Source organism: Panulirus ornatus, chromosome 66, assembly GCF_036320965.1.
Source record: "Panulirus ornatus isolate Po-2019 chromosome 66, ASM3632096v1, whole genome shotgun sequence".
NCBI lineage: Eukaryota > Metazoa > Arthropoda > Malacostraca > Decapoda > Palinuridae > Panulirus > Panulirus ornatus.
In genome coordinates, this window is record NC_092289.1 from 10484710 (window position 1) to 10502746 (window position 18037).

At 40.3% G+C, this 18037-nt stretch overlaps 1 protein-coding gene across 1 annotated transcript in view; it reads left to right on the top strand.

Moving 5' to 3' along the window:
• Positions 1-17812, top strand: part of LOC139746855 (uncharacterized) — a 39810-nt gene extending 21998 nt beyond the window's left edge. Inside the window, exons 2-3 of the mRNA XM_071658471.1 lie at positions 8887-9003; positions 17559-17812. Coding sequence (XP_071514572.1) covers positions 8887-9003; positions 17559-17724 — 283 coding nt within the window. The 3' untranslated portion in view covers positions 17725-17812. The remainder of the gene's footprint in view (positions 1-8886; positions 9004-17558) is intronic.
• Positions 17813-18037: the final 225 nt, after the last annotated feature.

Genomic DNA, 18037 nt, shown 5'->3' on the forward strand with positions numbered 1-18037 from the left:
AAGCCATTTTAAAACGCCCTCTTCTGCTCCCTCAACAACACTCTTTTTATTACTACACATCTCTATTACCCTATTATTACTTACTCGATCAAACCACCTCACACCATATATTGTCGTCAAACATCTCATTTCCGACACATCCACACTCATCCGCACAACCTTATCCATAGCCCAGGCCTCGGAACCATACAACATTGTTGGAACCACTATTCCCTCAAACTTACCCACTTTTGCTTTCCGGGACAATGTTCTCGACTTCCACACATTCTTCAAGGCTCCCAGAAATTTCGCCCCCTCCCCTACCCTATGATTCACTTCCGTTTCCATAGTTCCATCCGCTGCTACATCCACTTCCAGATATCTTAAACACTTCACTGCCTCCAGTTTTTCTCCATTGAAACTTACCTCCCAATTGACTTGACCCTCAACCCTACTGTACCTGATAACCTTGCCCTTATTCACATTTACTCTAACTTTCTTCTTTCACACACTGTACCAAACTCAGTCACCAGCTTCTGCAGTTTCTCACATGAATCAGCCAGAAGAGCTGTATCATCAGCGAACAACAAATGACTCACTTCCCAAACTCTCTCATCCACAATAGACTGCATACTTGCCCCTCTCTCCAAAACTCTTGCATTCACCTCCCTAAAAACCCCATCCATAAACAAATTAAACAACCATGGAGATGTTACACAACCCTGCCGCAAACCTACATTTACTGAGAACCAATCACTTTCCTCTCTTCCTACACGTACACATGCCTTACATCTTCGATAATAACTTTTCACTGCTTCAAACAACTTACCTCACACACCATATATTCTTAATACCTTCCACAGAGCATCTCTATTAACTCTATCATATGCCTTCTCCAGATCCTTACATGCTACATACAAATCCATTTGCTTTTCTAAGTATTTCTCACACAGTCTTCAAAGCAAACACCTGATCCACACATCCTCTACCAACTCTGAAACCACATTGCTCTTCTCCAATCTGATGCTCTGTACATCAGATTCACCCTCTTAATCAATACCCTCCCATAGAATTTCCCAGGAATACTCAATAAACTTATAACTTTGTAATTTGAGCACTCATCTTTGTTCCCTTTGCCATTGTACAATGGCACTATGCAAGCATTCCGCCAATCCCCAGACACCTCACCATGAATCATACATACATTAAATAACCTTACCAACCAGTCAAAATTACAGTCAACCCTATTTTTGATAAATTCCACTGTAATGCCATCCAAACCCGTTGTCTTGCCGGCTTTCATCATCCGCAAAGCTTTTACTACCTCTTGCCTGATTACCAAATCATTTTCCCTAACCCTCTCACTTTGCACACCACCTCAACCAAAACACGCTACATCTGCCACTCTTTCATCAAACAAATTCAACAAACCTTCAAGATCTTCACTCAATCTCCTCACATCCCCACTACTTGTTATCACCTCCCCACTAGCCCCCTTCACTGAAGTTACCATTTGTTCCCTTGTTTTACGTATTTTATTTACCTCCTTCCAAAATATTCTACCTAAAATTTAATGATACTCTCTCACCCCACCTCTCATTTGCCCTCTTTTTCACATTCTGCACCTTTCTCTTGACCTCCTGCCTCTTCGTTTTATACATCTTCCAGTCATTTCCATTATTTCACAGCAAAGGTCGTCCATATGCCTCTCTCTTCCATTTCATTAATAATCTTACTTCTATTTCATTCTCACATCACCACTACTTGTTATCACCTCCCCATTTGCGCCCTTCACTGAAGTTCCCACTTGCTCCCTTGTCTTACGCACTTTATTTACCTCCTTCTAGAACATCTTTTTATTCTCCCTAAAATTTAATGATACTCTCTCAACCCAACTCTCATTTGCCCTCTTCTTCACCTCTTGCACCTTTCTCTTGACCTCCTGTCTCTTTCTTTTATACATTTCCCACTCAATTGCATTTTTTCTCCTGCAAAAATCGTCCAAATGCCTCTCTCTTCCCTTTCACTAATAATCTTACTTCTTCATCCCACCACTCACTACCCTTTCTAATCAACACACCTCCCACTCTTCTCATGCCACAAGCAACTTTTGCGCAATCCATCACTGAATCCCTAAATACATCCCATTCCTCCCATACTCCCCTTACTTCCATTGTTCTCACCTTTATCCATTCTGTACTCAGTCTCTCCTGGTACTTCCTCACACAAGTCTCCTTCCCGAGCTCACTTACTCTCACCACCCTCTTCACCCCAACATTCACTCTTCTTTTCTGAAAACCCATACAAATCTTCACCTTAGCCTCCACAAGATAATGATCAGACATCCCTCCAGTTGCACCTCTCAGCACATTAACATCCGAAAGTCTCTCTTTCGCGCGCCTGTCAATTAACACGTAATCCAATAACGCTCTCTGGCCATCTCTCCTACTTACATACGCATACTTATGTATATCTGGCTTTTTAAAACAGGTATTCCCAATCATAAGTCCTTTTTCAGCATATAAATCTACAAGCTCTTCACCATTTCCATTTACAACACTTAACACCCCATGTATACCAATTATTCCCTCAACTTCCACATTACTCACCTTTGCATTCCAATCACCCATCACTATAACCCGGTCTCGTGCATCAAAACCACTAACACACTCATTCAGCTGCTCCCAAAACACTTGCCTCTCATGATCTTTCTTCTCATGCCCAGGTGCATATGCATCAATAATCACCCATCTCTCTCCATCAACTTTCAGTTTTACCCATATTAATCGAGAATTTACTTTCTTACATTCTATCACATACTCGAACAACTCCTGTTTCAGGAATACTGCTACTCCTTCCCTTGCTCTTGTACTCTCACTAACCCCTGACTTTACTCCCAAAACATTCCCAAACCACTCTTCCCCTTTATATATATATATATATATATATATATATATATATATATATATATATATATATATATATATATATATATATATATATATATATATATATATATATATATATTTATATATATTTATATATATATATATATATATATATATATATATATATATATATATATATATATATATATTTATATATACATATATATTTTTTTTTTATTATACTTTGTCGCTGTCTCCCGCTTTTGCAAGGTAGCGCAAGGAAACAGACGAAATAAATGGCCCAACCCTCCCCCATACACCTGTATATACATACGTCCACACACGCAAATATACATACCTACACAGCTTTCCATGGTTTACCCCAGAAGCTTCACATGCCTTGATTCAATCCACTGACAGTACGTCAACCCCGGTAAACCACATCGTTCCAATTCACTCTATTCCTTGCCCTCCTTTCACCCTCCTGCATGTTCAAGCCCCGATCACACAAAATCTTTTTCACTCCATCTTTCCACCTCCAATTTGGTCTCCCTCTTCTCCTCGTTCCCTCCACCTCCGACACATATATCCTCTTGGTCAATCTTTCCTCACTCATTCTCTCCATGTGCCCAAACCACTTAAAAACACCCTCTTCTGCTCTCTCAACCACGCTCTTTTTATTTCCACACATTTCTCTTACCCTTACGTTACTCACTCGATCAAACCACCTCACACCACACATTGTCCTCAAACATCTCATTTCCAGCACAATCATCCTCCTGCGCACAACTCTATCCATAGCCCACGGCTCGCATCCATACAACATTGTTGGAACCACTATTCCTTCAAACATACCCATTTTTGCTTTTCCAGATAATGTTCTCGACTTCCACACATTCTTCAAGGCTCCCAGAATTTTCGCCCCCTCCCCCACCCTTTGATCCACTTCCGCTGCCAGATCCACTCCCAGATATCTAAAACACTTCACTTCCTCCAGTTTTTCTCCATTCAAACTCACCTCCCAATTGACTTGACCCACTATATATATACATATATATATATATATATATATATATATATATATATATATATATATATATATATATATATATATATATATATATATATATATATATATATATATATATATATATATATATATATATATATATATATATATATATATATATATATATATATATATATATACATACATTAAATAACCTTACCAACCAGTCAACAATACAGTCACCCCCTTTTTTAATAAATTCCACTGCAATACCATCCAAACCTGCTGCCTTGCTGGCTTTCATCTTCCGCAAAGCTTTTACTACCTCTTCTCTGTTTACCAAATCATTTTCCCTAACCCTCTCACTTTGCACACCACCTCGACCAAAACACCCTATATCTGCCACTCTATCATCAAACGTATTCAACAAACCTTCAAAATACTCACTCCATCTCCTTCTCACATCACCACTACTTGTTATCACCTCCCCATTTGCGCCATTCACTGAAGTTCCCATTTGCTCCCTTGTCTTACGCACTTTATTTACCTCCTTCCAGAACATCTTTTTATTCTCCCTAAAATTTAATGATACTCTCTCACCCCAACTCTCATTTGCCCTTTTTTTCACCTCTTGCACCTTTCTCTTGACCTCCTATCTCTTTGTTTTATACGTCTCCTACTCAATTTCATTTTTTCCCTGCAAAAATCGTCCAAATACCTCTCTCTTCTCTTTCACTAATACTCTTACTTCTTCATCCCACCACTCACTACCCTTTCTAATCAACCCACCTCCCACTCTTCTCATGCCACAAGCATCTTTTGCGCAATCCATCACTGATTCCCTAAATACATCTCATTCCTCCCCCACTCCCCTTACTTCCATTGTTCTCACCTTTTTCCATTCTGTACTCAGTCTCTCCTGGTACTTCCTCACACAAGTCTCCTTCCCAAGCTCACTTACTCTCACCACCCTCTTCACCCCAACATTCACTCTTCTTTTCTGAAAACCCATACAAATCTTCACCTTAGCCTCCACAAGATAATGATCAGACATCCCTCCAGTTGCACCTCTCAGCACATTAACATCCAAAATTGTCTCTTTCGCTCGCCTGTCAATTAACATGTAATCCAATAACGCTCTCTGGCCATCTCTCCTAATTACATAAGTATACTTATGTATATCTCGCTTTTTAAACCAGGTATTCCCAATCATGCGTGCGGAATGCGTGCATAGTGCCATTGTACAAAGGCAAAGGGGATAAGAGTGAGTGCTTAAATTACAGAGGTATAAGTTTGTTGAGTATTCCTAGTAAATTATATGGGAGGATATTCATTGAGAGGGTGAAGGCATGTACAGAGCATCAGATTGGGGAAGAGCAGTGTGGTTTCAGAAGTGGTAGAGGATGTGTGGATCAGGTGTTTGCTTTGAAGAATGTATGTGAGAAATACTTAGAAAAGCAAATGGATTTGTATGTAGCATTTATGGATCTGGAGAAGGCATATGATAGAGTTGATAGAGATGCTCTGTGGAAGGTATTAAGAATATATGGTGTGGGAGGCAAGTTGTTAGAGGCAGTGAAAAGTTTTTATCGAGGATGTAAGGCATGTGTACGTGTAGGAAGAGAGGAAAGTGATTGGTTCTCCGTGAATGTAGGTTTGCGGCAGGGGTGTGTGATGTCTCCATGGTTGTTTAATTTGTTTATGGATGGGGTTGTTAGGGAGGTGAATGCAAGAGTTTTGGAAAGAGGGGCAAGTATGAAGTCTGTTGGGGATGAGAGAGCTTGGGAAGTGAGTCAGTTGTTGTTCGCTGATGATACAGCGCTGGTGGCTGATTCATGTGAGAAACTGCAGAAGCTGGTGACTGAGTTTGGTAAAGTGTGTGAAAGAAGAAAGTTAAGAGTAAATGTGAATAAGAGCAAGGTTATTAGGTACAGTAGGGTTGAGGGTCAAGTCAATTTGGAGGTGAGTTTGAATGGAGAAAAAATGGAGGAAGTGAAGTGTTTTAGATATCTGGGAGTGGATCTGGCAGCGGATGGAACCATGGAAGCGGAAGTGGATCATAGGGTGGGGGAGGGGGCGAAAATTCTGGGAGCCTTGAAGAATGTGTGGAAGTCGAGAACATTATCTCGGAAAGCAAAAATGGGTATGTTTGAAGGAATAGTGGTTCCAACAATGTTGTATGGTTGCGAGGCGTGGGCTATGGATAGAGTTGTGCGCACGAGGATGGATGTGCTGGAAAGGAGATGTTTGAGGACAATGTGTGGTGTGAGGTGGTTTGATCGAGTAAGTAACGTAAGGGTAAGAGAGATGTGTGGAAATAAAAAGAGCGTGGTTGAGAGAGCAGAAGAGGGTGTTTTGAAATAGTTCGGGCACATGGAGAGAATGAGTGAGGAAAGATTGACCAAGAGAATATATGTGTCGGAGGTGGAGGGAACGAGGAGAAGAGGGAGACCAAATTGGAGGTGGAAAGATGGAGTGAAAAAGATTTTGTGTGATCGGGGCCTGAACATGCAGGAGGGTGAAAGGAGGGCAAGGAATAGAGTGAATTGGAGCGATGTGGTATACCGGGGTTGACGTGCTGTCAGTGGATTGAATCAAGGCATGTGAAGCGTCTGGGGTAAACCATGGAAAGCTGTGTAGGTATGTATATTTGCGTGTGTGGAAGAATGTATATACATGTGTATGGGGGTGGGTTGGGCCATTTCTTTCGTCTGTTTCCTTGCGCTACCTCGCAAACGCGGGAGACAGCGACAAAGCAAAAAAAAAAAGAAAAATATATATATATATATATATATATATATATATATATATATATATATATATATATATATATATATATATATATATATATATATATATATATATATATATATATATATATATATATATATATATATAGGGAAAATAATTTGGTAAACAGAGAAGAGGCAGTAAAAGCTTTGCGGAAGATGAAAGCCGGCAAGGCAGCAGGTATGGATGGTATTGCAGTGGAATTTATTAAAAAAGGGGATGACTGTATTATTGACAGGTTGGTAAGGTTATTTAATGTATGTATGCCTCATGGTGAGGTGCCTGAGGATTGGCGGAATGCGTGCATAGTGCCATTGTACAAAGGCAAAGGGAATAAGAGTGAGTGCTCAAATTACAGAGGTATAAGTTTGTTGAGCATTCCTGGTAAATTATATGGGAGGGTATTGATTGAGAGGGTGAAGGCATGTACAGAGCACCAGATTGGGGAAGAGCAGTGTGGTTTCAGAAGTGGTAGAGGATGTGTGGATCAGGTGTTTGCTTTGAAGAATGTATGTGAGAAATACTTAGAAAAGCAAATGGATTTGTATGTAGCATTTATGGATTTGGAGAAGGCATATGATAGAGTTGATAGAGATGCTCTGTGGAAGGTATTAAGAATATATGGTGTGGGAGGCAAGTTGTTAGAAGCAGTGAAAAGTTTTTATCGAGGATGTAAGGCATGTGTACGTGTTGGAAGAGAGGAGAGTGATTGGTTCTCAGTGAATGTAGGTTTGCGGCAGGGGTGTGTGATGTCTCCATGGTTGTTTAATTTGTTTATGGATGGGTTATTAGGGAGGTGAATGCAAGAGTTTTGGAAAGAGGGGCAAGTATGAAGTCTGTTGGGGATGAGAGAGCTTGGGAAGTGAGTCAGTTGTTGTTCGCTGATGATACAGCGCTGGTGGCTGATTCATGTGAGAAACTGCAGAAGCTGGTGACTGAGTTTGGTAAAGTGTGTGAAAGAAGAAAGTTAAGAGTAAATGTGAATAAGAGCAAGGTTATTAGGTACAGTAGGGTTGAGGGTCAAGTCAATTGGGAGGTAAGTTCGAATGGAGAAAAACTGGAGGAATTAAAGTGTTTTAGATATCTGGGAGTGGATCTGGCAGCGGATGGGACCATGGAAGCGGAAGTGGATCATAGGGTGGGGGAGGGGGCGAAAATTCTGGGAGCCTTGAAGAATGTGTGGAAGTCGAGGACATTATTTCGGAAAGCAAAAATGGGTATGTTTGAAGGAATAGTGGTTCCAACAATGTTGTATGGTTGCGAGGCGTGGGCTATGGATAGAGTTGTGCGCAGGAGGATGGATGTGCTGGAAATGAGATGTTTGAGGACAATGTGTGGTGTGAGGTGGTTTGATCGAGGAAGTAACGTAAGGGTAAGAGAGATGTGTGGAAATAAAAAGAGCGTGGTTGAGAGAGCAGAAGAGGGTGTTTTGAAATGGTTTGGGCACATGGAGAGAATGAGTGAGGAAAGATTGACCAAGAGGATATATGTGTCGGAGGTGGAGGGAAGGAGGAGAAGTGGGAGACCAAATTGGAGGTGGAAAGATGTAGTGAAAAAGATTTTGTGTGATCGGGGCCTGAACATGCTGGAGGGTGAAAGGAGGGCAAGGAATAAAGTGAATTGGGTCGATGTGGTATACCGGGGTTGACGTGCTGTCAGTGGATTGAATCAGGGCATGTGAAGCGTCTGGGGTAAACCATGGAAAGCTGTGTAGGTATGTATATTTGCGTGTGTGGACGTATGTATATACATGTGTATGGGGGTGGGTTGGGCTATTTCTTTCGTCTGTTTCCTTGCGCTACCTCGCAAACGCGGGAGACAGCGACAAAGCAAAAAAAAAAAAAAGATATATATATATATACATATATATATATATATATATATATATATATATATATATATATATATATATATATATATATATATATATATATATATATATATATATATATATATAAGTTACGATGCATATGTATGTATATGTGCTTGTGTGGACGTGTATGTATATACATGTGTATGTTGGTTGGTTGGGCCATTCTTTCGTCTCTTTCCTTGCGCTACCTCGCTAACGCGGGAGATAACGACAAAGTATAATAAAAATATAGATATATGTATAAAGATATATAGATAAAAAGACAGACTGATAGTCAGAGAGAAAGAGAGTGAGAATGATGGCGGATGGAAGACTCAAGTTCTGATAATAATTCATTTCCGACACAGGCTTGCTGGGGCCATTCTGATAGTGTTGGCGGCCACTTTTATGGGCACCAATGCTGCCTTGGACGAACTGGCGGAGGAGGTTCAAGACGAGGCGGAGCTGCTCCCAACTTTACAGAGGTATTGGTGCCTTCTAATGTTATGGAATACAAGTATTATATCATGATGATCCTTTACATCAAGATCCATATATGTTGGTGGAATTGTTCATATCTATATCCTATATGTTGTGCAGTAACCCAATACTTCAGTGGCCGTCAGGTGTCATTCCTTGGCCCTATGTTGTCTTTTCTTTCTGTCAAATAATCACGTGAGCTCTTGAATTTAAATCGACCAGCACACACACTCTCCTCCTCACACATAACATATTTTCAACACGTAAGTCATACGACTTAGCTCACTGGAAACTTAAATTGTCCCAAAATAAGCACTGCGCGCTACTTTTGCCTTCTACAAGATTTCGTCCTCAGTGCTATTTCTCTCTACCTAGTTGGTGGCAGGTAACCAACGACCACGTACTATATATATATATATATATATATATATATATATATATATATATATATATATATATATATATATATATATATATATATATATATATTTTTTTTTTTATTTATTATTATACTTTGTCGCTGTCTCCCGCGTTTGCGAGGTAGCGCAAGGAAACAGACGAAAGAAATGGCCCCCCCCCCCCATAAACATGTATATACATACGTCCACACACGCAAATATACATACCTACACAGCTTTCCATGGTTTACCCCAGACGCTTCACATGCCCTGCTTCAATCCACTGACAGCACGTCAACCCCGGTATACCACATCGCTCCAATTCACTCTATTCCTTGCCCTCCTTTCACCCTCCTGCATGTTCAGGCCCCGATCACACAAAATCTTTTTCACTCCAACTTTAAACCTCTAATTTGGTGTCCCTCTTCTCCTTGTTCCCTCCACCTCCGACACATATATCCTCTTGGTCAATCTTTCCTCACTCATCCTCTCCATGTGCCCAAACCACTTCAAAACACCCTCTTCTGCTCTCTCAACCACGCTCTTTTTATTTCCACACATCTCTCTTACCCTTACGTTACTCACTCGATCAAACCACCTCACACCACACACTGTCCTCAAACATCTCATTTCCAGCACATCCATCCTCCTGCGCACAACTCTATCCATAGCCCACGCCTCGCAACCATACAACATTGTTGGAACCACTATTCCTTCAAACATACCCATTTTTGCTTTCCGAGATAATGTTCTCGACTTCCACACATTCTTCAATGCTCCCAGAACTTTCGCCCTCTCCCCCACCCTATGATTCACTTCTGTTTCCATGGTTTCATCCGCTGCCAAACCCACTCCCAGATATCTAAAACACTTCACTTCCTCCAGTTTTTCTCCATTCAAACTCACCTCCCAGTTGACATGTCCCTCAACCCTACTGCACCTAATAACCATGCTCTATTCACATTTACTCTAAGCTTTCTTCTTTCACACACTTTACCAAACTCAGTCACCAGCTTCTGCAGTTTCTCACACGAATCAGCCACTGGCGCTGTATCATCAGCGAACAGCAACTGACTCATTTCACAAGCTCTCTCATCCACAACAGAATGCATACTTGTCCTTTCCAAAACTCTTGCATTCACCTCCCTCACAACCCCATCTATAAACAAAGTAGACAACCATGGAGACATCACACACCCCTACCGCAAACCAACATTCACTGAGAAGCAATCACTTTCCTCTCTTCCTACACGTACACATGCCTTACATCCTCAATAGAAACTTTTCACTGCTTCTAACAACTTGCCTCCCACACCATATATTCTTAATACCTTCCACAGAGCATCTCTATCAATTCTATCATATGCCTTCTCCAGATCCATAAATGCTACATACAAATCCATTTGCTTTTCTAAGTATTTCTCACATATATTTTTCAAAGGAAACACCTGATCCACACATCCTCTACCACTTTTGAAACCACACTGCTCTTCCCCAATCTGATGCTCTGTACATGCCTTCACCCTCTGAATCAATACCCTCCCATAAAATTTACCAGGAATACTCAACAAACCTATACCTCTGTAATTTGAGCACTCACCTTTATCCAGTTTGCCTTTGTACAATGGCACTATGCAAGCATTCCGCCAACCCTCAGGCAACTCACCATTAATCATACATATGTTAAGTAACCTTACCAACCAGTCAACAATACAGTCACCCCCTTTTTTAATAGATTCCACAGCAATAACATCCAAACTCGCTGCCTTGCCGGCTTTCATCTTCCGCAAAGCTTTTACTAACTTGTCTCTGTTTACCAAATGATCCTCCACAACCTTCTCACTTTGCACACCACCTCGACAAAAACACCCTATATCTGCCACTCTATCATAAAACACATTTAACAAACCTTCAAAATACTCACTCCATCTCTTTCTCACATCACCACTACTTGTTATCACCTCCCCATTAGCCCCGTTCTCTGAAGTTCCCATTTGTTCCCTTGTCTCACGCACTTTATTTACCTCTTTCGAAAACATTTCTTTATTTTCCCTAAAATTCAATGATACTCTCTCATCCCAGCTAACATTTGCCCTCTTTTTCAGCTCTTGCACCTTTCTCTTGACCTCCTGCCTCTTTCTTTTATACATCTCTCAGTCATATGCATTATTTCCCTTCAAAAATCATCCAAATGCCTCTCTCATCTGTTTCCCTAATAATATTATTTCTTCATCTCACCTCTCGCTACCCTTTCTAATCTGCCCATATATATATATATATATATATATATATATATATATATATATATATATATATATATATATATATATATATATATATATATATATATATATATTTCAGTTTTCTAAATTGTTTCTTACATTTTTCATATGTATAGATATGTATGTGTGTGTGTGTGTGTATATGTGCGTATGTATGTGTATGTGTGTGTATATATATATATATATATATATATATGTATATATATATATATATATATATATATATATATATATATATATATATATATATATATATATATATATACATATATATATATATATATACATATATATATATATATAGATAGATAGATAGATATATGTATATTATCCCTGGGGATAGGGGTGAAAGAATACTTCCCACGTATTCCTCGCGTGTCGTAGAAAGCGACTAAAGGGGATGGGAGCGCGGGGCCAGAAATCCTCCCCTCCTTGTATTTTCTTAACTTTCTAAAATGGGAAACAGAAGAGGGAGTCACGCGGGGAGTGCTCATCCTCCTCGAAGGCTCAGATTGGGGTGCATAAATGTGTGTGGATGTAACCAAGATGTGAAAAAAGGAGAGATAGGTAGTATGTTTGAGGAAAGGAACCTGGATGTTTTGGCTCTGAGTGAAACGATACTCAAGGGTAAAGGGGAAGAGTGGTTTGGGAATGTCTTGGGAGTAAAGTCAGGGGTTAGTGAGAGGACAAGAGCAAGGGAAGGAGTTGTGGGAGTATGTGATAGAATGTAAGAAAGTAAATTCTCGATTGATATGGGTAAAACTGAAAGTTGATGGAGAGAGATGGGTGATTATTGGTGCATAAGCACCTGGGCATGAGAAGAAAGATCATGAGAGGCAAGTGTTTTGGGAGCAGCTGAATGAGTGTGTTATTGGATTTGATGCAGGAGACCGGGTTATAGTGATGGGTGATTTGAATGCAAAGGTGAGTAATGTGGCAGTTGAGGGAATAATTGGTATACATGGGGTGTTCAGTGTTGTAAATGGAAATGGTGAAGAGCTTGTAGATTTATGTGCTGAAAAAGAATTGACGATTGGGAATACCTGGTTTAAAAAGCGAGATATACATAAAGATACTTATGTAAGTAGGAGAGATGGCCTGAGAGCGTTATTGGATTACGTGTTAATTGACAGGCGCCCGAAAGAGAGACTTTCGGATGTTAATGTGCTGAGAGGTGCAACTGGAGGGATGTCTGATCATTATCTTGTGGAGGCTAAGGTGAAGATTTGTATGGGTTTTCAGAAAAGAAGATTGAATGTTGGGGTGAAGAGGGTGGTGAGAGTAAGTGAGCTTGGGAAGGAGACTTGTGTGAGGAAATACCAGGAGAGACTGAGTACAGAATGGAAAAAGGTGAGAACAATGGAAGTAAGGGGAGTGGGGGAGGAATGGGATGTATTTAGGGAATCAGTGATGGATTGCGCAAAAGATGCCTGTGGCATGAGAAGAGTGGGAGGTGGGTTGATTAGAAAGGGTAGTGAGTGGTGGGATGAAGAAGTAAGATTATTAGTGAAAGAGAAGAGAGAGGCATTTAGACGATTTTTGCAGGGAAAAATTGCAATTGAGTGGGAGATGTATAAAAGAAAGAGACAGGAGGTCAAGAAAAAGGTGCAAGAGGTGAAAAAGAGGGCAAATGAGAGTTGGGGTGAGAGAGTATTATTAAATTTTAGGGAGAATAAAAAGATGTTCTGGAAGGAGGTAAATAAAGTGCGTAAGACAAGGGAGCAAATGGTAACTTCAGTGAAGAGCGCAAATGGGGAGGTGATAACAAGTAGTGGTGATGTGAGAAGGAGATGGAGTGAGTATTTTGAAGGTATGTTGAATGTGTTTGATGATAGAGTGGCAGATATAGGGTGTTTTGGTCGAGGTGGTGTGCAAAGTGAGAGGGTTAGGGAAAATGATTTGGTAAACAGAGAAGAGGTAGTGAAAGCTTTGCGGAAGATGAAAGCCGGCAAGGCAGCAGGTTTGGATGGTATTGCAGTGGAATTTATTAAAAAAGGGGGTGACTGTATTGTTGACTGGTTGGTAAGGCTATTTAATGTATGTATGACTCATGGTGAGGTGCCTGAGGATTGGCGGAATGCGTGCATAGTGCCATTGTACAAAGGCAAAGGGGATAAGAGTGAGTGCTCAAATTACAGAGGTATAAGTTTGTTGAGTATTCCTGGTAAATTATATGGGAGGGTATTGATTGAGAGGGTGAAGGCATGTACAGAGCATGAGATTGGGGAAGAGCAGTGTGGTTTCAGAAGTGGTAGAGGATGTGTGGATCAGGTGTTTGCTTTGAAGAATGTATGTGAGAAATACTTAGAAAAGCAAATGGATTTGTATGTAGCATTTATGGATCTGGAGATGGCATATGATAGAGTTGATAGAGATGCTCTGTGGAAGGTATTAAGAATATATGGTGTGGGAGGAAAGTTGTTAGAAACAGTGAAAAGTTTTTATCGAGGATGTAAGGCATGTGTACGTGTAGGAAGAGAGGAAAGTGATTGGTTCTCAGTGAATGTAGGTTTGCGGCAGGGGTGTGTGATGTCTCCATGGTTGTTTAATTTGTTTATGGATGGGGTTGTTAGGGAGGTGAATGCAAGAGTTTTGGAAAGAGGGGCAAGTATGAAGTCTGTTGGGGATGAGAGAGCTTGGGAAGTGAGTCAGTTGTTGTTCGCTGATGATACAGCACTGGTGGCTGATTCATGTGAGAAACTGCAGAAGCTGGTGACTGAGTTTGGTAAAGTGTGTGAAAGTTAAGAGTAAATTTGAATAAGAGCAAGGTTATTAGGTACAGTAGGGTTGAGGGTCAAGTCAATTGGGAGGTGAGTTTGAATGGAGAAAAACTGGAGGAAGTGAAGTGTTTTAGATATCTGGGAGTGGATCTGGCAGCGGATGGAACCATGGAAGCGGAAGTGGATCATAGGGTGGGGGAGGGGGCGAAAATTCTTGGAGCCTTGAAGAATGTGTGGAAGTCGAGAACATTATCTCGGAAAGCAAAAATGGGTATGTTTGAAGGAATAGTGGTTCCAACAATGTTGTATGGTTGCGAGGCGTGGGCTATGGATAGAGTTGTGCGCAAGAGGATGGATGTGCTGGAAATGAGATGTTTGAGGACAATGTTTGGTGTGAGGTGGTTTGATTGAGTAACGTAAGGGTAAGAGAGATGTGTGAAAATAAAAAGAGCGTGGTTGAGAGAGCAGAAGTGGGTGTTTTGAAATGGTTTAGGCACATGGAGAGAATGAGTGAGGAAAGATTGACCAAGAGGATATATGTGTCGGAGGTGGAGGGAACGAGGAGAAGAGGGAGACCAAATTGGAGGTAGAAAGATAGAGTGAAAAAGTTTTTGTGTGATCGGGGCCTGAACGTGCAGGAGGGTGAAAGGAGGGCAAGGAATAGAGTGAATTGGAGCGATGTGGTATACTGGGGTTGACGTGCTGTCAGTGGATTGAATCAAGGAATGTGAAGCGTCTGGGGTAAACCATGGAAAGCTGTGTAGGTATGTATATTTGCGTGTGTGGACGTATGTATATACATATGTATGGGGGTGGGTTGGGCCATTTCTTTCGTCTGTTTCCTTGCGATACCTCGCAAACGCGGGAGACAGCGACAAAGCAAAAAAAAAAAAATATATATATATATATATATATATATATATATATATATATATATATATATATATATATATATATATATATATATATATATATATATACATATATATATATATATATATATATATATATATATATATATATATATATATATATATATATATATATATATATATATATATGTCTTTTTTTTATTATCTTATTTTGCTTCGTCGTTGTTTCCCGCGTTCGCGTTTATATATTTACATCGCCACCTCGTCAAACACGGAATAACATCCCCTCCCCCCTCATGTGTGCGAGGTAGCAATAGGAAAAGACAACAAAGTCCCCATTCGTTTACACTCAGTCTCTAGCTGTCATGTAATAATGCCCTAAAGCACAGCTCCCTTTCCACATCCAGGCCCCACACAACTTTCCATGGTTTACCCCAGACGCTTCACATGCCCTGATTAAATTCATTGACAGCACGTCGACCACGGCATACCACATCCATCCAATTCACTCTATTACTTGCCAGCCTTTCACCCTCCTGCATGTTCAGGCCCCGATCACTCAAAATCTTTTTCACTCTATCTTTCCACCTCCACTTTGGTCTCCCACTCCTCCTCGTTCACTCCACCTCCTACACATATAACCTCTTGGTCAATCTATTCTCACTCATTCTCTCCATGTGACCAAACCATTTCAAAACACCATCCTCTGGTCTCTCAACCACGCTCTTTTTATTTCCCCACATATCTCTTACCCTAACATTACTTACTCGATCAAATTACATCACACCACAAATTGTCCTCAAACATCTCATTTCCAACACACCCACCCTCCTGCGCACAACTCTATCCATAACCTACGCCTCGCAACCATAAAACATTGTTGGAACCACTGTTCCTTCAAACATACCCATTTTTGCTTTCCGAGATAATGTTCTCGACTTCCAAACATTCTTCAAGGCTCCCAGGATTTTCGCCCCTCCCCCACCCTATGATTCACTTCCGCTTCCATGGTTCCATCCGCTGCCAGATCCACTCCCAGATATCTAAAACATTTTACTTCCTCCAGTTTTCCTCCATTTAAACTTACCTCCCAGTTGACTTGACCCTCAACCCCACTGTACCTAATAACCATGCTCTTATTTACATTTACTCTTAACTTTTTTCTTTCACACACTTTACCAAACTTAGTCACCAGCTTCTGCAGTTTCTCACATGAATCAGCCACCAGCGCTGTATCATCAGCGAACAACAACTGGCTCACTTCCCAAGCTCTCTCATCCCCAACAGATTGCATACTTGCCCCTCTTTCCAAAACTCTTGCATTTACCTCCCTAACAACCCCATCCATAAATAAATTAAACATCCATGTAGACATCACACACCCCTGCCACAAACCTACATTCACTGAGAACCAATCACTTTCCTCTCTTCCTACACGTACACATGCCTTACATCCTCTATTAAAACTTTTCACTGCTTCTAACAACTTGCCTCCCACAACATATATTCTTAGTACCCTCCACAGAGCATCTCTATCATCTCTACCATATGCCTTCTCCAGATCCATAATTGCTGCATAGAAATCCATTTGCTTTTCTCAGTATTTCTCACATACATTCTTCAAAGCAAACACCTGATCCACACATCCTCTACCACTTCTGAAACCACACTGCCCTTCCCCAGTCTGATGCTCTGTACACGCCTTCACCCTCTCAATCAATACCCTCCCATATAATTTACCAGGAATACTCAACAAACTTATACCTCTGTAATTTGAGCACTCACTCTTATTCCCTTTGCCTTTGTATATATATATATATATATATTTTTTTTTCATACTATTCGCCATTTCCCGCGATAGCGAGGTAGCGTTAAGAACAGAGGACTGGGCTTTTGAGGGAATATCCTCACCTAGCCCTCTTCTCTGTTCCTTCTTTTGGAAAATAATAAAAAAAAAAAACGAGAGAGGAGGATTTCCAGCCCCCCGCTCCCTTCCCTTTTAGTCGCCTTCTACGACACGCAGGGAATACGTGGGAAGTATTCTTTCTCCCCTATCCCCAGGGAAAATATATATATATATATATATATATATATATATATATATATATATATATATATATATATATATATATATATATATATATATATATATATATATATATATATATTCGAACGTATACCCTCGACCCTAGGAGGCCCGTGAATGCGCCAAGGTCTGGAACAGTAACCACTTATCCTAATGCAACAATATCCACCATTCTTGTAATAATTCCTTGAAATCATTTCAGGAAGACTGTGTCCAGTTCCTCGGAAGAGTCATCGGAGGAGGGAAACGAATCACCGGAAGATGATGACTCATCAGAGGAGTCACGGGAGGAGGAATCACGCGAGCATGAGGCATCAAGGGAGAACTCATTTGAGAAATCATCTGAGGAGACAAACGGGAAGCTGTAACTTTGAATATTCTACAAAAAGACTGTTATATTTTCTTCTTATATCTCTCCTGATGATGTGATTATTACACGAAAGTACACTCGGGAAATTATTGTGTTTCCTTTCCCCCTGGACTCTTAGGAATATATAAATATATTTATAAATATATATATATATATATATATATATATATATATTTTTTTTTTTTTTTTTTTTTTTATACTTTGTCGCTGTCTCCCGCATTTGCGAGGTAGCGCAAGGAAACAGACGAAAGAAATGGCCCAACCCCCCCCCCCCATACACATGTACATACACACGTCCACACACGCAAATA